Source organism: Cibotium barometz, chromosome 35, assembly GCF_041138505.1.
Source record: "Cibotium barometz isolate CiBa-2024 chromosome 35, ASM4113850v1, whole genome shotgun sequence".
NCBI classification, from domain to species: Eukaryota; Viridiplantae; Streptophyta; class Polypodiopsida; order Cyatheales; family Cibotiaceae; genus Cibotium; species Cibotium barometz.
Genome location: NC_141080.1, coordinates 26,247,653 through 26,268,077, shown reverse-complemented (window position 1 = coordinate 26,268,077; position 20,425 = coordinate 26,247,653). Strand labels below are relative to the sequence as shown.

The 20,425-nt window shown below is 46.6% G+C and overlaps 1 protein-coding gene across 1 annotated transcript in view; it reads right to left on the bottom strand.

Annotated features, from left to right (window-relative positions):
* Positions 1-1,474: 1,474 nt before the first annotated feature.
* LOC147618269 (uncharacterized) overlaps positions 1,475-20,425 on the bottom strand; it is a 71,844-nt gene continuing 52,893 nt past the window's right edge. The window contains exons 4-6 of the mRNA XM_086774721.1: positions 2,265-2,505; positions 2,029-2,168; positions 1,475-1,896 (exon numbers count right to left, since the gene is read on the bottom strand). Coding sequence (XP_086630847.1) covers positions 1,794-1,896; positions 2,029-2,168; positions 2,265-2,505 — 484 coding nt within the window. The 3' untranslated portion in view covers positions 1,475-1,793. The remainder of the gene's footprint in view (positions 1,897-2,028; positions 2,169-2,264; positions 2,506-20,425) is intronic.

Here is a 20,425-nt window from a genome sequence, read left to right as displayed (position 1 = left end):
TTATTCAATTTCTCAAACCTGACACTAACATATTTTCATCTCTTCATGATTTTATCAATTTCCATTTATCATAAACTATGAAATAACATTTCTATTTCAACACTAATAGATGTGCTATTTTTATTAGATGGCTCAACATGGATCACACCATTAAATTAATCTTACGACACCCATAATAGAGTAGTAGTCAATTATGGTTTTAGAGGTGTTGCTGATATGCCTAGGTAGACAAGAAAATTTTGAGGTAAATCACCAAGAGGATGTGTGGCTTGATCCTATCACATGACAACATTGCTTTTACAAAGTCACTACATCCCAAGTATCATGGGATGGCATTTCTCCATGTCCTCTCTATAACTTGAAACGAGTTGATGATGTACCGTTGACAAAGTTGAGAGCTTGCTACCATCCACTACCTTGGTTTTAGAGTTTAATTCCCTAGTGCAATTTATTTAAAGGCTTTCAAAGGCTCATGGAGCCATTAGATTCGTTCCTCTCCTCCATCAACATGTGAAATATTTTATATGCATTGTCTATTTCAACATCTACAATTTGGGGGTGTCTATCCACGTCTTTAATGGCACAGACTAGAAAACCAAATGCACAAGGTGTAGAGGAATGGTGGGAAATATATTTCGCATGTGATTCTCACCAACGGCTATTCCAATATAACAAATCATAGTGGAAGAATTAATAAGCATTGCACAAGTGCATTCATGGGAAATGCAAATGTGTGTGGTAGATGTATATGAGTGTTTATTGAATCATCACTTTATCAAGTGGGCGTGGAGATAGACAAGGAGACTCCCTGCCCATGAGAATGGGCAAGGAGATCTTCTCATGTCCTCTTCTTCCAAGAGTGTACAAAGACCCTAACACATCTTGGTCACGCTGCTCCATCAATGAAAATGTTCCTTGAAACCATGTGGAGGGGCTTTCTTCAACTTTTCCTTGTTTGATAACTTCTTGGCCATCAAAAGTTAGTGCACAAGGATCTCACATACACAAGCATTCAACTCAAGAGGAGTGAACCCTTACGAGGGATCTCCACCTCATTCTTGGCATATCAATCATGCATTACAAAGATATTTGTAGGAGTGCTAGGATTACTTTATGTACTTCAATGGTGAGCCTCTTTTTGGAAGATTTATGGTTCTTGTTAAGATTCATTGAGTGAAATTAAAACCGTACTGTTTATTTCATTTTTATATCTCTTGAATTTCTTTGAAGACCTAATTCACATAGCTTTCTTTCTAGATACCTATTTAATATTTCAATAATATTGGTCACAAACCAACTTAAGAGGGGTCAATCAATATTTGCATTTTTTTTGGAACACACGAGGGTGGTAGAGACTTGAAGCTATGGTGAAGATGATGATACATTTTAAAGGGCAACCTTGTTGTGTGCTCCCTAGTGGATGCTTTGAAGAGCTCGCTCACGTACCCTTAGGTCTTTTGTCAAATTGCATGTGGAATGGAAAATGGTGTGCCCCATGTTGAAGTCACCCATGAGATTAAATAAATTATACAAAGGTCTTCTCTTGGGCTAAATAAACAAAATCAAGGCACTTAGGATGCAAGGCAAGCATCCTATCTAGAAGGCTGAATTCAATGGAGATGGCCGTATACAAGAAAGGCTACACACCACTCTAGTAGCATTCATACTTGGCCGTGGTAGCGATTACATTGAGGCTGGTTTCAGACTAGCAAAAGACCCATCCTCCCATCAGGGAGGGATGGACCCCGTCCAACTCCCCGCATAGGTGTGGAGAGTGTTCTCTCTATCCACCCTCAGCTCTCGGTTCGTGTAATGTTCAAACTACCTCTACCGTCACATGCAGAGCATTTACGCGAACCAGAACAATTCACACAGTAACTCCACTTTTTGGCCAGTCTGTAGATGAAAGACATGGAATTAGGACACATGATCCCCCCCCCCGCCCCCAACACACACACACACACACACACACACAACCCCCAAACAGCAAAAAAAGGAAATGTGAGCAAGCTAGTTTTAGAGCCTCACCCTGCAGTGTACCGTGTAGCTGCATTTTGCGCATTCGCTCGAGCTTTTGCTGCAGCATCTGCTGAAAGACCCTTCATCTGAAAGCCCTCACCATTGCAGGAAATGCACAAACCAGAACCATCGCAAGCCTCACATTTGGCCTGCAGAGGCAATGAATGCGATAAGAAGAAATCAGGACTAATGAAAGCACATAATTTTCTATGCGCATACAAGGATGACCTGTCACATTTTCTTACCTTTTCTGATATTGCAGCACTTGATTTATTCTGATTCAGCCATATAAGGCCACCCACAGAAGCTCCAACAACCATTACAGTGGCTGCTGCAGACACTGCTTCCAGTGGTAAAGCCTTCACAATAAATCTTTCAGCCCACCGTCCATGTTTTTGAAGCTTATGAAATGAGATCTGAGATGTATTTACGCTGAAGCCAGTTCTTTCACAATGTTCAAAAGAATAAAGGCCAGTCGCCTCCAATCTGCTCAAGCAGCAAAATTTCATGCAAAGTAAGATACCTTCCATCCTAAGCCTTCTCAAAAGACCTCTCTCTCTCTCTCTCAAAACCCCATCGGATCTCCTCGCAGAACGCTCCTGGTTCGAGACTCGAAACCTGCAAATAAACAAATAAACAAGAAGGGGGTGCAGGCCTGACTCACCACCCAACCATGACAGCCGTGGGCAAGCCCACAATCTTGGCTGCCCCCACCGAGCCACGGGCTGAGCTAACTAGGTTGACGTACCGACCAATCTCTACCTCGCGACGTCCCATACCGCCACAAAGCTACCCTCGCGGGCCTCGAGATTGCTGTCGGCCTCGGCTACGTAAAGCAGGTGCACGTCTGCACTGGATCCAGGCTCCAGACCATAGAGCTCTCACAAATCTCGCGAGACTCTACATGACTAATGACTAACCTTGGCCACCCTTTTATAGGCTCTTGGCCGGTCATCGGGAGTCCACACTTGGGCGCTCGCCCGTTCATACTTGGGTGCCCGTCCGTTAGTCTATCCCTAACTCAGCTCGCCAACCAGCCTGCCTAGCTCTAAGCTTCTCCAAACCTCGAAGCTAGTCTTGTGTGCGTGTAGCACACAGTAGATACACACTGTGCACATGACATACTCCCCTTCCTCTAAGAGCTCACTCCTAAGCTCACTAAGAAGCCAGGGTAATCTCTCTAAAGAGTAGTCAATGTCTCCCATGTAGCGTCCTCCTCAACACGAATTTTTCACTTGGTGATAACGTATTACGCAATCTTCTTTCACGAAATCCAAGAATCTTTTCAGGTTCGTGTAGAACAAATATCATATCCTCGACATCTATGATTTCTTGAGGAGTAACTAACTAGTCTGTTCCACCCAGTACTTCCTTAAGTCTACTGACATGAAATACGGGATGAACTTTCACATGAGAAGGCAAATCCAATTCATATGCAACTGAACCAATCCTTCGTGTAATACGAAATGGTCCACAGTATCTAGGGGATAATTTCGGAGATCGACCTGTCCGTAAAGTCTCGGAATCTTTCAGAACTCGCAAATACACCATCGTTCCTTTAAAGTACTCTCTGGGTGAACGATGTCTATTAGAAAAAAATCTGTCTCGATCTTGAGCACTTCTAATAGATTCCTTCGCAACTTGTAACATTTCTTGCATATCTTGCAAAACATTACGTGCTGCATCATGTTGAAGTCCTGAGAATCCTACTGTAACAGGTGATCTACCATACATAAGCATGAAAGGACTAAAACCTGTACTCGTATGCTTAGTACTGTTATATGCAAATTCTAACATAGGAAGATAATCCTCCCACGAACTATCTTTTGGATACATATGCCACATGAGGGCTCCACACAGTCAGTGAGCATCAAGTAGTCAACCCCTGGAACAAACCTGTCAGGGGCTCTGGAGGGTCTTGTGGACGTCCGTACCCAATGACCATCATTTGCAGGATGTTGTCCAGCCTGCATATCACCTATTGGTGGTTCCTGTTCCATGCCATAAGGCTGAAAAATCATGCCCGGTATCTCCTCTAACTGTGGTATATCCATAGGAATATCTTCTGCCATCTCTGGCTGTCCATTTGGACCATTTTCAGCACCATTTAAGGGCTGGTTTTGCTGCTGTAATGGCTGATTTACAGCCCTTGGTTGTTGTCCATGATGTCCATCATCATCAAAGATGACTCTGCCAGGCTCCTGTTGCCTTGCAGGCTCCTTATACATGCATGTTTCATAAAAAATGACATCATTGCTGTGTATAATCTTTCTATTTACTGGATCCCAAAGTCTATACCCCATTTCACCTCTATCACCATATCCTAGGAATATGCATTTGTGAGACTTAGGATCAAGTTTGGTGCGCATTTCCCTGCGTATGTGCACGTACGCAACGCAACCAAACACTCTCAAGTGCTTGTATGACGGAGGCTTCCCTATCCATACTTCCTCTGGCACTTTCCCACCTAGCCTCGTGTTAGGTGACCTGTTTATAAGATGAACGGCTGTCATAACAGCTTCAGCCCCAAAACCATGAGGTAATGCAGCATGTGACAACATAGAACTGACCTTCTCCTGTATGGTCCTGTTCCTCCTCTCTGCTGTCCCGTTTTGTGGAGGATCATAAGGAGTAGAGAGCTCCCTCTTGATGCCTTTAGCATCACAAAAGTCCTGAAACTGTTTGGACATATACTCTCCACCATTGTCGGAACGCAAAGCCTTCAGTGTTTTGCGAGTTTGATTCTCAACATCATCAACAAACTTCTGAAACACTGAGAATGTATCACTCTTAAAACGAAGAGGATAAACCCACACCTTGCGTGTGGCATCATCTGTAAAAGACACAAAGTATTTTGCCCCTCCCAAAGAAAGCTGAGGCATCTCACATACATCTGTATGCACAAGCTCTAACTGAGCATCTTTCTGTCCAAGAGCTTTCTTGTGGGGGCACTGGAGTTGCCTACCATATATACAATGCTCACAAAACTGAAAACTTGAAAACTTTAGAGAAGGCAAGTAACCCAAACGAGACAATTGCTCCATTCCTTTGACACTCATGTGTCCCAACCGGCTATGCCACATAGAGATTTCCGGCAGCTCGGTTGCATTTACATTAGCATGGTGACAAACACCTGCATGCATGAAGTATAGAGTGTCCACCTTAGAGCCTCTGGCAACAACCAGTGAGCCCTTACTAATCTTCCACTTTCCACGACCAAATGTGGTAACATAATCAGCATCATCAAGCTGTCCAGTAGAAAGCAGGTTCTTCTTGATCTCAGGCACATGCCTGACATCATGGAGCATAAGCTGTGAGCCATCTGAAAAGCCTCACATCACCTCTGCCAAGAATCTTGCATGCATGGTTGTCACCCAAATAAACTACTCCTTCATTGCCAGCAGTATACCTGACAAACAAGTCTCTGCAACCTGTGACATGAAAGGAGGCACCTGAATCAATGATCCATGAGTGCATACCATGACCATCTCCTGCAAGTAGCGAATGGGCATCAAGTGAAGACGTGAATAGGACCTCATCCTCACTGTCACCTGCATGTGACACATTGACTTCTTCAATCTTGACTCCACTTTTACCCTTTGGCTTTACATCTTTGGCTTCATCTTTGTCTTTGTCTTTTCCTTTGCCCTTCTCCTTTTGATCATTCTTCCATTTGTAGCATTGCCTTTTGATGTGTCCCTTCTTGCCACAATAATGGCATTCCAAGTCCTTTTTGGAGCGAGACTTGCTCCTTCCCCGTTCTTGGCTTTTACCCCTTTGCTCGGATCTCCCATGTGCATTCATTGCATTGGACTTTCCAACAGAGTTGTTTTTCCTGTTCATCTCCTCTTGAAGGAGAGCACCCTCAACATCTGCATATGACAGCATAGCATTCGAATTGCTAGTGGCTGTCCTGAATGTGTCCCAACTCTCTGGCAAAGTGCATAAGAGAAAGGTGGCTTTGAACTCATCGTCCATTGCCAACTTTTGATTGATTACCTGGCTGACAACACCATTAAACTCATTTAGATGGGCTGCCATAGACGCCCCTTCCTTCATTTGAAGACCTATGAGTTTCTTCAACCAATACACTTTGCTTGAGGCACTTTGCTGGGCATACAAGTCCTGCAATCTTTGCCACATTCCCCAAGCTGTCTTCTCTTCACGAATGCTGAAAAGTAAAGAGTCTGACACAGACAACATGATAGTAGATCTTGCCAGCTCATCCATATCTTCCCACTCTTCAGCAGTAAGAGAATCGGGCATTACACCCCTTTCTTTGATAGGCTTGTGCTGCTTCTTCTGGAGCAACACATTATAGCACTGGGTTTGCCAAATATCATAATTATGTGAGCCTTCAAGCATCTTGATGTGAAGCAATGAAGAGCTCTCACCTGTGGTTGCCATAGCAATATGCAACCTTTGTCAATGCCTGACTCCCTGCAAGTGTGCAAACACTGCACCAAAAGCTCACAAAGTGCTCACAGTTGTTCTCCCAAAGTTTATCTCACATTGTGGAAGCACAAATGCAACTCTACTCCCACTGTATGTGATGAAATCACCAAAATCTGGTTGCTGCAGATTTAGGACAGCACCTTAGATGTGCTCTGTTCCCCTTCCAAAGTATTGTACAATAGTACTAAGTGCTAACCAATGATGTACCAAACCTGTACCGGCAAGTACAACAACTGAAAATGAACCTTTTCCTCACTCAAATCAGTGTACAGCCACGCCAAAACTTGCACAAAGTTGTACCAAATCTGTACCAGCAAGTACAGCAGCAATAAATGCTCTCCTGGCTGTCCAAATGAGTGAAAATCAGACTTTTACAGTCCCGACCAGTGCATACAACAGTCCCGAACAGAAATTGGGCAAAAGCCCCTTGATTGCAAGCTGATTTCTGAGGATTCAAGGCATCAAAGTCTTGCCTACTGCTTTGCCAAGCTCAACAAGCATAAAATCTTGAAAAGCCCCTTGATTTAAGATCAATTTCTGATCATACATGGTACATTGACGCACATGAAGGCATCCAGAGTCTTCATAATGCTTCCCCCTGGCCACATATACATGCAATACATAAAAGCCCCTTGATTTACAGGCACATTGAGTGCTTGACAGGCATCAACACATTGCCCAAAGCATCAAATGCGAGTGCCTGCATGCAAATCCACCCAATCGGCACAAAAGCCCTTTGATCTGCCCTGCAATTTGCTGCAATTTTGCTCGAATGTGCGATTTCTCACATCATACAGCATGTATGAATGCCCAATTGCACAATTACATCAAAAGCCCCAAATTTTGACATCCAATTTCCTGCAATTGATCCTGAATGTGACCAATGTCACCCAATTTTGCCAATTTTGCTCAAAGTTTGAGCAATTGGCACCTGTACCTACTCAATTGATAATTGTATCTGCTCAATTGCAAATCCCAAAAAAAAATTGAAGCAAATACCTTTGCAATTTTTGATTGTAGGAAAGAGGAGGGGGTTGTGCTGATGATGCTGCTGCTGTATTAGTGCAGAAGACATTGGGTGTTTAATGTTTGGTGGTGGCTTTGTTTGACAGTCTGTAGTGTCGACACAGGTCGAAGTACCATGCAAAACGTTAATGGACGTAAACGGGCAGCGCTGGCCCGTTTGTTTCTTGCGCTGCTGTTCGTACAGGTGTAGCGATGGCCACTATGTGCACAGACTGCGCCCAGCACTAATGCGTTTGTCTGGCGGCAGGGCGACGCTAGTGCGTGCGAGACTCTCCATGGCCGCCCGATTTGGCCTCCCGTTTGAGGTCCTGTCGCCCACGAGGCGGCGTCTAACGCTCAACGTGTTTGCTGCAAGCGCATGCACGCGTACACCTGCAAGCGTGTTCGCCTGAGTATGGACACCCACCTGCTTACGTGTCCACCTGAGTATGGACACCCGCCTGCTTACGTGTCCGCCTGAGTGTGCATACTCGACTGGTTCAACGCAGGGACACACAGTCGACCAGCAACCAGCTCTTCACACAGGCGACCAGTTGTGCATTCGCTCCGTACAGCACACGTAGACTCATTTTGCAGCTCTTCTACAATCGATTTCCAACTTTGCGCACTTGAGAACAAAACCCTAAAACCAGGGCTCTGATACCAGTTGAATGGGAGATTAAGAGTTAGGGTTTCATGTGAGAGACATACACAGAGAGAAGAAGGGAGAGAGAGAGAGAGAGAGAGAGAGTTGTGGGGATAAGTCCACTCATAGGAATGAGTGTGTGACTCCCCTATCACACATGTATATTACACTAGTACACATAGTGCACTTAGTACATTAAAAGTACTAAGTGTACTATGTACTATAACTTAAGGGCTCGTACACACTATAAGGGTGGGCATAATGCCTTTACCCCAACAATAGTCAATGCTCAATCCATCTCTAGTGATCTTGTGTCCCAAGTAAATGATGTCTGTCATAAAAAACTCACATTTACTTAATTTAGCGTATAGTCGATTCTGTCTTAAAATAGATAAGACAATCGTGAGGTGTCTAACATGATCCTCAAGAGTACGACTATATATCAAAATATCATCCAGGAACACCACCACAAATTTTCCCAAATGTTCACGAAAAAGATCGTTCATCATTTGCTGGAAAGTGGCTGGAGCATTGGTTAACCCAAAAGGTAAAACGAGAAACTCGTAATGGCCATACCTAGTCCGAAAGGCGGTTCTTTCGACATGCCTTTCATGAATACGTATCTGATGATAGCCAGTACGTGCATCTATCTTCCTGAAATATTTCGCTCCTGCTAACCAGTCAATCAAGTCATCTGATCTAGAGAGAGGATAACGTTTCTTAATTGTCACCTTGTTCAATCTCTTGTAATCTATACACATTCTCTAGGTGTTGTCCTTCTTTCTCCTAAGCAACACAGGTGCACCCCAAGGTGATTTACTTGGACGGATCTAGCTCATCCTCAAATAATCTTCGAGTTGTTTAGCCAACTCATCTTCCTCAGCTTAGCTCATCTTGTAAGGTGGAATACTGACAGGATGAGCACCAGGGATTAAGTCAATACGATAATCTACTGCCGTTTCAGGTGGTAAACCCGATGGCAGTTCCTTAGGAAATACATCTTGAAACGAGTCAAGTATCTTCTGTAATTCTTTGCTTTCAAATACACTTAATTCATTGACATCCATGGAAGGTATAAGAAATGAAGAAAGTGGAATCAATACACAATGGAAAGCGGTATACAAAGAAGAATCCATTATATTTCCAAAATCAACTGTATTTACAAGAGGTTCCTGAGAGGGATGTATACAATCACCTAAAATACTATACTGGGTGTTCCTTTGCTGAAAAGAAAAAGTATGACTAGACCAATCTATCTGGACTTGAAGAGTCTTAAACCACTCAATCTCTAATAACAAGTCTACATTTTCTAGGTGCATAACATAGCATTCCAGAGTATCTTTGTAGTCCTGAATCCGGATTGGTAGCATCTCCACCTTTCGATCCCATACTTGCCTTCCCGCAGGTAGGCGTACCTCTTAGGTATGATCGCTGGGTGTCGTATCAAGACTCAATTTCTGCACAAGTTTGTAGTTAACAAAGTTGTGTGAGCTGCCAAGGTCTAGAAGAATGTGGATTCTATGGCCATTTGATTCTCCATGAACTTGGAGAAGATCATGCAAGCCAAAAACTTTAGAGTTGAACAAACAATCAGAACATGTACTAGGGCGAGAAAGTACACTAACTGACGTACCTGTTAAAGACAACTAGTTAGCTGCCTTTGGCTTAGGTCCTGCATTGGTCTTTGCACCCTTTTGCTTCGGGCACTCGTTACGCATGTGTCCTTTTTCTTCGCAGATAAAATAACGGCCCTCCTTCTTGAGCTTCAAAGCCTTAAGGAGTCGTTTCTTCTTCGCTGGAGTCGAACTTGGATTCTTCGAAGATTGGTCCGAAGACTTTCCTTCAGTCATGTTAGTCATAGGTGCGGAGAACTTTCTTTTATGCTTGTTCCCCTGCTCGGTAACTGGTTTAGACTTGGAAGAGACCATTGTATCATCATAGATACGAGCTCAATGAATGGCTTCGTCCAATGTTTTGCATTTGTTATTTTTAACCTGTAAACGGTATGAGTTTGGTAAACCAGCTACGAAAACCCCAAAAGAGTAGTGGGATCCATCTTTGTAGCTTTCATCTGCAAGTCCCTAAACTTTTGGAGGTAGACCTCATAAGTGAGGTGCTGCGAGGTCATGGTCAAAGCGGTAAACCGGGTAACAACATCATAATCATCCTCTTTCTTGAGGAATTCCTTCTTGAAGACGTCTTCAAATTGTGCCCAAGTTGTTGGCTTAGGGTTGAGTTCCTTCCACCAAAGCAAAGCTTTGCCTGAGAGGAAACCTGCTGCTAACTGGATCTTTTTTCCATCATCATATGGATGAAACTGAAAATGGAAATGCCACTTATGTAGCCAAGTGTCCACGATCTCCTTGGTACGCTGCTTTTGCTCGCCCCCGAACTGTTCCGGAGTAATATTGGGGCCTAAAGCAGAGCCAAGGTATCCATACCCGAAAGAGTAGATAGGATAGTGGTCAAGAGAGAGATGGAGTTCTGCAAAGCTTGAATCTGGGCGGTGATTTGTGCCTGACGTTCCGAAGAAGAAGCTTCGAGAGCTACTTTGAACTCTTGGAAATCGGATTTTGACACATAATCGTCAAAAAGATCGGCATCGGTATCTTGTTGAGAGCTTGAAAACTCGAGAGATGTGTGGCAAGAAGCCCACTTAAGGGGTTTATATAACCTTCCCCAAAAGCAACTTGAGCTTTTGCTTTTGTGTTTATAAAAAATTTCTTTAAAAAAAACACACCTTTAAACCTTAGAGGCCTCTAAACTCTTTTATTAAAAAAAGTTTAATCTAGAAAAAAAAACAAAAGCACCCAAATCGGCGAATGCTTTTAGCGAAATTTTTTTTCTGGAATTGGCGCCGCCGACTTCGCCTTGCTGCCGTCACCTGCGATGCTGCCGGGTGCGTTTCCGCCGGCGCCTGCGTTCGCTCAGGTGGCCTGCGCCAACCTGCGCCCAGCCTACGCCTGGGCTTGGCTGCCTGCGCAGGCCTGGCCGCCTGGCTGCGGAGGCCTAGGCGGCTGCCAGCAGGGCCGCCTACGTAGGCCTGGCCAGCTGCCAGCAGGGCCACCTGCGTAGGCCTGGCTGCTTACATGCCTACGCCTACTGCTTCCGGTAGCCCACGTCCAGCACGCCAACAATCTCATCGTTCACATCTCTCGCTCGCTCTCTCTCTCGCGTTCAACGAAAAGCAAACATGCTTTTTTTTTTTTGAATGTAGCCTTCTTCTTGCAAAACAAATCAACCCTATTCTTTGATGAAAAAGCACATACTATCTGAAAAACAGCAGCATGCATAAACAAAACAACAAGCTTCTTGAACACATACCTTTCTTCGACCTCATCTTCTCTACCTACCGACTTGCTCGTTCACGAGGCACGCTCTGATTCCACTGTCAAAACCCCACTGGATCTCCTCGTAGAACGCTCCTAGTTGGAGACTCGAAACCTGCAAATAAACAAATAAACAAGAAGGGGGTGCAAGTAAACCCGGTCTATGGACACATAAAGCGGTAATTCATTCACAAATAACCTGGACTTACTCAGACACACAATCACAGAATCCTCGCTCCCTCGCTCAACAACACATTGGCCCCGAAGTCCGGCACCCCTTGCGGTATTTCTTTATTGTTAAAAAGTTGGAAAATACAAAGCTCGAGTGCAACAGAGCACTCTACTTGCAACAGCCAAGTTTTACAAATTCTGGGAGAAATTTGCCAGCATAACTGCACTAAAACTGTTCCATAACATCTCAGAATGAGTCCCAACTGACAGGCTCACTTCCATAGGCATCAGACTACCCAATGGAGTCCAAAACATCACAATTCAGCTTGCTGTAATTTTCTGCACAGACCTGTTTTCAGCTCTGTTTTCAGCCCAAATTAACCCTTGTACTGTCCTGGAAGACTTTAGCAAAGTCCTACTGCATTCTGGCATCAACCGGGCAACATAACAGCCCAAAAACAGCACCTAAACAGTGCTGAAATAGCGTTGTATTGAAGAGGTTATTACCCTCTTCTATCCCTGCTTTGGTGTAGGAACTAACTACACCGGTTCCTGTTCAAGGAGGCAACTAGCCTCTGCATATAAGCATGAAATTCACACAACTGTACCTGATTTTATCTGATGAGAGCATTACCATAGTCTGCAAGAGAAAGAGAGAGAGAGAGAGGCTGTGGGGAGCAAGCTCAACCCTCAATACATGAGTTGCAGGGCAAGGGAGTGCACCACCATAGCTCTTAACCTGCAACAATCCACCATCCTGGCTGCAAATGAGCCTCCTTCAGCCCAAAATCCCACGCTTCCCTCTTCCCAATGTGGAAAATGCACATAAATTTGACACTTCACACATTTTTAAGCCTTTTCCACATGCAATCTTCCAAGCTAAAAATCTCCTGATTGGTTCACATTCTCACAACAGTCCTTTGCCAGCTTTTGGTCCCCTTGACATTCTGCACAAACTGACGCGAACACTTTTCAATTCCGACACTCACCAAAATAGCAGTTCCCTAGATTTTAGGGATGATGTCATCTGCATTCCTTCTGGTCTCCTGACCATCTTTGACCACTACGGTCACTTCAGAATTTGCTTAGAATTCAAGATACATTCACATTTCAGCGGCGGCCACTTACTAGTGTAAACCGGCCTATGCCCTCATTCAGTGGCCATGTCCTGGACACTGTCATTCATCTTTCAGTGCCCATGTCCTGGACACTGTCATTCATCTTTCAGTGCAGTTCTCAGGCTTAGCCAACCACTTGTCCAAAGTCCCACTGGCTGACCCATTCTGACATTGCAATGGCCCAAGCCCTTCCAAGAGATCCCGGGGGAAAACAACAACAACCAAAGAGAAAGAAACGAAAAATATATATTTATAAAGAAATATAAATAAAGAAAACAACTGCAAAAAGTTTCACCTCCTGGTGACATACCCCCCTCTTGAAAGAAGCAAGCGACCTCGATTGCAAGTCCACATGCAAACGGATGACACAGGACGATCACAAGATTCCGCAGGTGATTAGTGTCATCTCATGTATCTCCTGCCAACGGATGACACGGGACGATGATAGGGATTCCCCACTACCATTTGTGCCATCGCAGGTTCAAGCCTTTCAAATACATGTTTCCGGATGCAACACAGGGCGATAGCACGTGTCCCCGCACTATTAGTGTCACAACACGTATAATCATTCATTGAAGTGTAACAGATACAACTTCAAAGCACTGAAAGTCCATTCATTCATTTATTGACAACAAATGTCAAAACTGTACATTGCCAAACATATGATACAAGTGTACAGGTCATTCAAAATTCAGGTTCAAAAAGCAGATCATGACACTGTAGTGTCTAACATGAAACCTTTTGTACCTTCGTCTAGTGCAGACAAATCAGTTTCAGCTTCATTCAGTTTGTGCCATGCTGTCATCACATCCACTTCAAAAGTGTTTGTCAGCCATGCAAAAGAGAACTGCTGCTTGAATTGGACCCATGTAGCAGGTGCCTGTCCTTGCATCAACAGTGAGGTCCACCAGTGCAATGCATTTCTTCTTTTGGAAAAGAACGGGTGCTCTCTAAGGAGAGTTGCTAGGGCGTACAAATCCTTGCTCAATGAGTTGGTAACATTGCTTCCCTTGAGCTCAATGGATTTAGGGAGAGACATCTTATAGGATCTTTTGGAGACAGGTTGAGCACCAGGAATTAGCTCAATCTCATGGTAGACCTCTCAAGGGGGTGGTAGTCATGTAATTTCACCAGGAAGATGTCAGAGAATTCTTGGAGCCAATCACAGTCATTGAGTGGACCAGAAGAGTCCTCATCTAGTGGTTCTGTTGATAGACCATGGAGTGGCAGGCTGCATCATAATACCAGTCCTGAAAATGTAATTGGTACACCACATGAAGGCAAAAAGAAAGTGGTTGAGCCCCTTGGTATGCCTGATATTTTTGGAGGGCATTCTCTTGCTGATGGAGATTCTAGTGGCTCGGAGATGAGCCTTGATGAGGATCTTGGTATTCTAGCAATGAGAACACCTGGTGTGAAGAAGGTTATGGAAGCCATGAATGAAAAGTTACAAAGATATGGAAGAGTCAAAAACCATGTGTAGAGGTTGACCATAGTTGTCACGGTACGAAAATACGATACGGTACGGTACGATACCGTACGGGAATATTCGGTACGATATGAAATTTTGGGATACGGTACGATAAAATACGGTTTTTATTTTTTACACTTACAAGCTATGGAGCTTCAAGCTTGAATGTGAGGGAAGATTGGGAGGGGAGGAGTCTACAGTGCTTGAGAAACCAGTACATGGATATGTGTCTCTCCCGGTTGGATCTCCCGATTGTCTCCAAAAAAGAACCTGGATGGGTAATGCAATACCAAAGGTCTCCCAGTGTAGCGTTTATGACTAAGGGACCGTCCTTGCACAAATACGAGGAGTGCATCTAGGGTGATAAGTTTAGGGACTCCTCTCTAGATCAAAATGGCCATGTCCAAATGTTCTCCCTTGTGCATAACTTGAGAATCTAATTGTCTAGCCTACCTATACCAGGGATCCCCAAGTGATGTAGCAAGATTCTCTCATCCTACCAATCAAGTGTACACTACCAGTCTACCTCACCAGATTTTTTAGGTCTCTCCACAACCCCATATGGAATACTGAGTGGACACGAAAGTTGCGAAGTATTGCGAGCATTTGGGATCTTCGTAAAGCAGGGTTTCTATTTTTTTTAAGCATTTGGAAATTTTTTTTCAAGGGAAAAAAATTTTTATTGGAAAAAAAAAAAAAAAAAAAAAAACCTAACTCGTACCGTACGATATCGTACGAATTCGTACGGTATCGTACCGTACGACTCGTACGTACGAATAGGTTCGTACGCGTACGAGAAACAACTATGAGGTTGACTTATGATGGTTATGTGGCACATCACTATGCTTATATGGCAAAAGTTGTGCAGGTTGTAGAACCCACATGTTTTGATGAGGCTATTGGAAATGTGTATTGGGAGAAAGCTATGGATAAGGAGATGGATGCATTGTATGGATATAAGACTTGGGATTGTATGGATATAAGACTTGGGATTTGGTGCCATTTCCTGAAGGCAAGAAAGCTATTGGTTGTAAGTGGTGTATAAGGTGAAACATAACAGTGATGGTAGCATAAGCAGGTACAAGGCTAGATTGGTAGGCAAAGGATATATGCAGATACATGGGATTGATTATGAGGAGACATTTGCCCCCCCAGTTGCAAATATGGCAACTGTGAGAGTTGTGATTGCAGTGGTGGCTGTATCTAAAGGCTAGCAATTTGTCCTGCATCCCACTGAAAGTCTCAAACTTTACTGCTTGACCTCCTTCTTTGTAATCCTTTTGCACCTTTTTTGCATCAGTCCTTACTGCTCTTTGTCCACTAGGCTGAGAAAATTCAGCCACATTAACAGGTGCTGCACGCATCAAAACTGGACTGAAATGTGTCTGAAGTCCAGGCTGCACACCTATGTTGGCATAAAGAGGATTCACAAATTCTGTAGGCATCAGTCCTGGTGACCCTCTTGGCATCAAACCTGGCAAAGCTGTGGGCGGTCTAGCCATGGTCTGGAGAATAGACCCACCACCAAAATAACTGGGTTGGGCAGCAACCAAAGGAGGAATGGTCGGCAGAACCATTTGTGCATTACTGCCCTGACCATTAACTCCCTGATCCTGTGCCTGTGTAACATGCTGCACTGGATTAGCTGCCACTGCTGGTGTTTGCTCTACATGCTGTGGCATCCTTGGCACTTGTTCCTGTGCCCTCTCTACTGCATGTTGGGATGCTTCAACCTGGGAATCCCCTGTACGTGACTGCAAAAATTTCTTCATTCTGGGATTCTTAACTGGCTGCTGAAAAGTTCCAAGCATGCTAAGAAGCTGTGCCTGAAACAAATCCTCCTGTTCCTATTCTTCCTCTAACAAGGCTGGCTGTACTACTGGCTCTGTCCGAGCAGAGGCTGACACCTGGGCACCTGTCACCTCTATACGCTATTTGCGAGTAGAAGAGGAACTCTCTTCGGCAAGGAGCTTGCCTTTCCCTTTGTCTGTCATACTGTCAACTGAAAGTTTAAGGGAACCTGTATCCAAAGAAAGAGACCGTACTCTTTCTCACCTGTAATCAGTTGTACCTCACTATGTGTGTCTCCTGTTCACCCAATCCAATCCGTGTCCGGGCTCTTGCAGAAAAGAGGACCCTATCCCGACAACGGAACCATAAAACCGGTCTATGGACAGCACAGTATGTCATTCTGAGGATTGGACGTGCTCAACGTCTATGTGCCTAATCATGCTAGTGCCAGAGCAGAGTTCTGGACCCAGGTTACGGATGCATTGCCAGAGGCCGCACATTGGTGTGTCGAGGGAGACTTCAACATGCTTGAGGACCCGGCCGATAGGAGTCATGTTACAGTGCACGGCACGGAGCTTGCAGCTTGGGACCGGTTTTGCATGTCACTGAGGATCACTGATGCATGGCAGCATGGGGCCTTCTGCCGCTCTCAGGACAGTCTTAGTTTCTCTCGGTCGGATCGCCGACAGGGAGGGACTAATCTATCACGGCTTGATCGCTTTTATGTGGGCGACTGGTTGGGGGAGCGAGGGGGCTCCGTCGGCATTCTCGCTGGCACCTCATTTTCAGATCATGCGCCAGTTATCCTGACATTGGAGGAGAGGACACGGGAGCCCAGCTTGCAGTTGAGGATCCCAGAGAGGGTACTTACAGATCCCAGTCTCGCTGAGGACATTGAGAGGATCTGGCATGATAGTCAGTGCTCTCACCAGGATGCAGCAGGCCAGTGTGCCCAGGGACTCATCGAGCTTAGCTCTTTTCTGCACGCTGCAGTTTTGACACGGCTGGGAGAGATTCGCAAGCGGGAGCATCGGCTGAGACGCAGCCTTGCTTCGCTACAGCGCCTTCAGGAGCGGCAGCCTGCATGTGAGTGGTTGGCGTCACAGCTGAGCCAGGCACGCCAGGAGGTTAGAGAGGCAGAGGAGCAGAGACATGAGTTTTACTATCGTCGTCAGGCCTCTCAGTGGACGCAGCTTGGTGATAGAGTGACTGGGGAGTTTTTGAGATCACTGGACCCTGCCATGCTCGGGCAGGAGTCCGTCTGCTTGGTAGACCGGATGGTTCGGTAGCTACTCAGCCCGGGGAGATCAGAGCCATTGCCACTGCATTTTATAGAGACCTGCTTTCAGCGGAGCCAGCCACTGAGGACAAAGATGCTTGCAGACAGACTGTGTGGGCCCATGTGCAGAGGAGGGTCACCGATCGTATGCGGACAGTTCTTGGTGCGCCTCTTTCAGAGATTGAGCTTGCCGAGGCCTTGAGGGTCCTGCCGCGACATAGTTGCCCAGGGGAGGACGGACTGACGCCGGCCTTTTTTATGCGCTATTGGGACCTTTTGGGGCCAGGCCTCCGCAGGGGCTTTCAGTATGTTTTGGACACTGGGGTGATGCCACAGAGCTTTTCAGAGGGCTTGATCTTTCTTATCCCCAAGGGGGAGGGAGTATCAAATGATATTCGGCATTGGAGGCCTATTACGATTCTCAACACTGTCTACAAGGTCTTGGCAAAGGCCTTGAGTTTGAGGATCCAGCCCTTTTTGGGGGAGTTGATTCATGCTACCCAGACAGGATTCGTCAAGGAGCGCAGTATCCTTGACAACATCTTTACTTTCTGGGAGGCGACGGCCCGAGCTAGATTTCTTGGCGAGGACTTGGTCGTGATGCTTCTCGATTTTGCGAAGGCATACGATAGAGTTGATTGGGGTTTCTTAGAGGGCACTATGCTTCGCCTGGGCTTTGAGCCAGGATGGATCAGAGGGGTGGCGGCTCTATACTCCACAGCTCGTAGCCAGGTGTTGATTGCAGGAGGACGGGGGCCGAGTTTTGAGCTGACCAAATCAGTCAGACAGGGGTGTCCCCTCGCCCCTTTTCTTTTTCTCTTCTTTGCGGAGGCTATGAGCATGTATTTGACGGCAGAGGAGGTTGGTTTGAGAGGACTCCAGCTCCCAGTCCGGGGGGAGGACCTGCTTGATGCTGAGTTTGCAGACGACACGGGCTTATTTTTGCATGGCCAAGAGGCCAATCTTCTTCGGGCAGAGCAGTCGCTCCAGGTTTTTAGTGCAGCTTCGGGAGCATTGATCAATTGGCGCAAGACAGTGGCCTTTTGGATCAGCAGTGCTCCCACTCCGGCATGGAGTCCGGACCCCAGTTTTAGATGGATTCCTCCTGGCACAGCAGTGCGGTATTTGGGATGCCAGATTGGATTGGATTTGTCACCTGAGCAGAGATTGCCCCGCTTCTTCTGAGCATTCGGAAGAAGCTTTTGTATTGGAGTACAGCTCGACTATCCTTGGCTGGGAGGGTGGTGGTGGCAAATCAGGTGCTGCTAGCGACCATGTGGTACATTACGTCTTGCTGGATCTTCTCGAGCTCTTGCATCAGCCAGGTACAGAGGCTGATCAGGAACTTCCTTCGGTCTGGACGGGACGGTCAGCCAGCCCGGGCAAAGGTTGCATGGGCAGTTATTACACTTCCGCTAGCTCAGGGAGGCTTGGGCATTATAGATCCAGTAGATCAGAGTAGAGCCTTATTGGGGAAGCTTATTGTTCGGGGGCTGCTTCCAGGCGCTGAGCCTTGGAAAGAGCTTCTCTTGCAGCGGCTGCAGGCTCGGGCTCCCCCAGCAGGGGGCACTTGGGCACCAGAGATTCACTGGATCTTCATAGAGATGAGAAGGACAGGCCTCAGTAGAGGATGGGAGGACAGATTTGCTTTGAGTATCCTGAGAGCTTGGGAGCTGCTGAGACCGGGGCTCTCTCAGCGACCTCCTTCTTGTGTTGAGGAGCGGGCCAGACAGCCGCTCATCTGGAGCCCAGCGGTTTGCACAGAGCAGGGTCATATGCTGGGTTCTCGGCCTCGTCTAGCCTGGGGACCTTTAGCGGCAGGCCCAGCACGCAGTTTTGGAGACTGGCAGACCTTCTGCAGTCCCCCAGAGGAGATCCAGGTGGAGAGGCTGAGTCACTTCAGAGGGGGGATGATTATGAGGGATGATATTCAGGAGGCACTCACAGAGGAGTGGTTCACACCTTTCGAGCCAGTGGCCCCACGGTGGATGGGAGCCTTTACTCAATTGGAGATCCTGATTGCTGTCAGAGCTTGCACTGAGGATGGCAGATGCCTCTACTATGAGATTCAGGATGAGGGCAGACTTCAGAGAGTGGAGGTGGAGTCGCCTTTGGTTGCAGAGTGCACCTTTCAGAGGATACGGGTAGTGGCCGCCGCTTCTCGGAAGATGCATATTGATCCCGACCCTGCTGATGTGCTCCCGGATTGGCGTATATGGGCATATGCAGCGCGCCCCTTGGCCCGGTTACAGTGGGACCCAGGGGAGTACGAGTGGCATGATCCTTATGCATCCCTTGAGGCCACAGAGATCACCTTTTTCCAGTATACTGTTCGGCTGGGGAGGCATATTTTGACGGCGAGGAGGATATTTCTCCAGCTGTGCAGCGGGGCATTGGCGGCTACAGGGACTCTCACAGGAGTTCCTGGAGGATTTCTGGGCTCGGCTCTAGGCTAGTCGACAGGCCCGCAGGATCTCGACTTTCCAGTGGCTGGTCGCCCACAGGGGCTCAGCAGTTGGCACCTGGCTTGTTTACAGCGGTCTTCCGACGGCCTGCGTCCGATGCAGCCACCCTATGGAGACACAGAGACATTGCCTTTGGGATTGCCCTCAGGCGCAGCAGATTTGGCTGCGGATGCTGCAGATGCTGCGTATTCTGGCCCCCCTCTCTCCAGAGGGTATGTTTACGTGGGGTGCCGCTGCTTGGTCGACTTCGACAAGGCCTGCTATGGGCTATGAGATGGAGCATGACAGTCAGGCCATCAGATTCATTAGGGGCCAGCCTCGCCTGGTTCCGGCACCGGATTTCTCGTCCGCCAGCTGGACACAGGAGAGGGATTTACGATGGGAGCTCCTCAGCGGCCTGACCATCTGGTTCACCTGGAGGGCCCGGTGTTTCACAGCCTTTGAGGGGAGACTCGAGCCACCAGCAGAGACTGTTCGGGGGATCTGGCAGGAGTTGATCCACACCCTGCGAGGACAGTATGACCGCATCCGGGGCGACTCGGACGAGGCGATCTTGCGGCGCGCCAGGCCTTTCACACCACCTGGCGCAGCAGCCCTTTCTACACCTTACACACGGGATCCCCCCGTTGGCATTACAGGCCACCTGTTTGGCTATTCCCCCCCCCTATTGTATGAT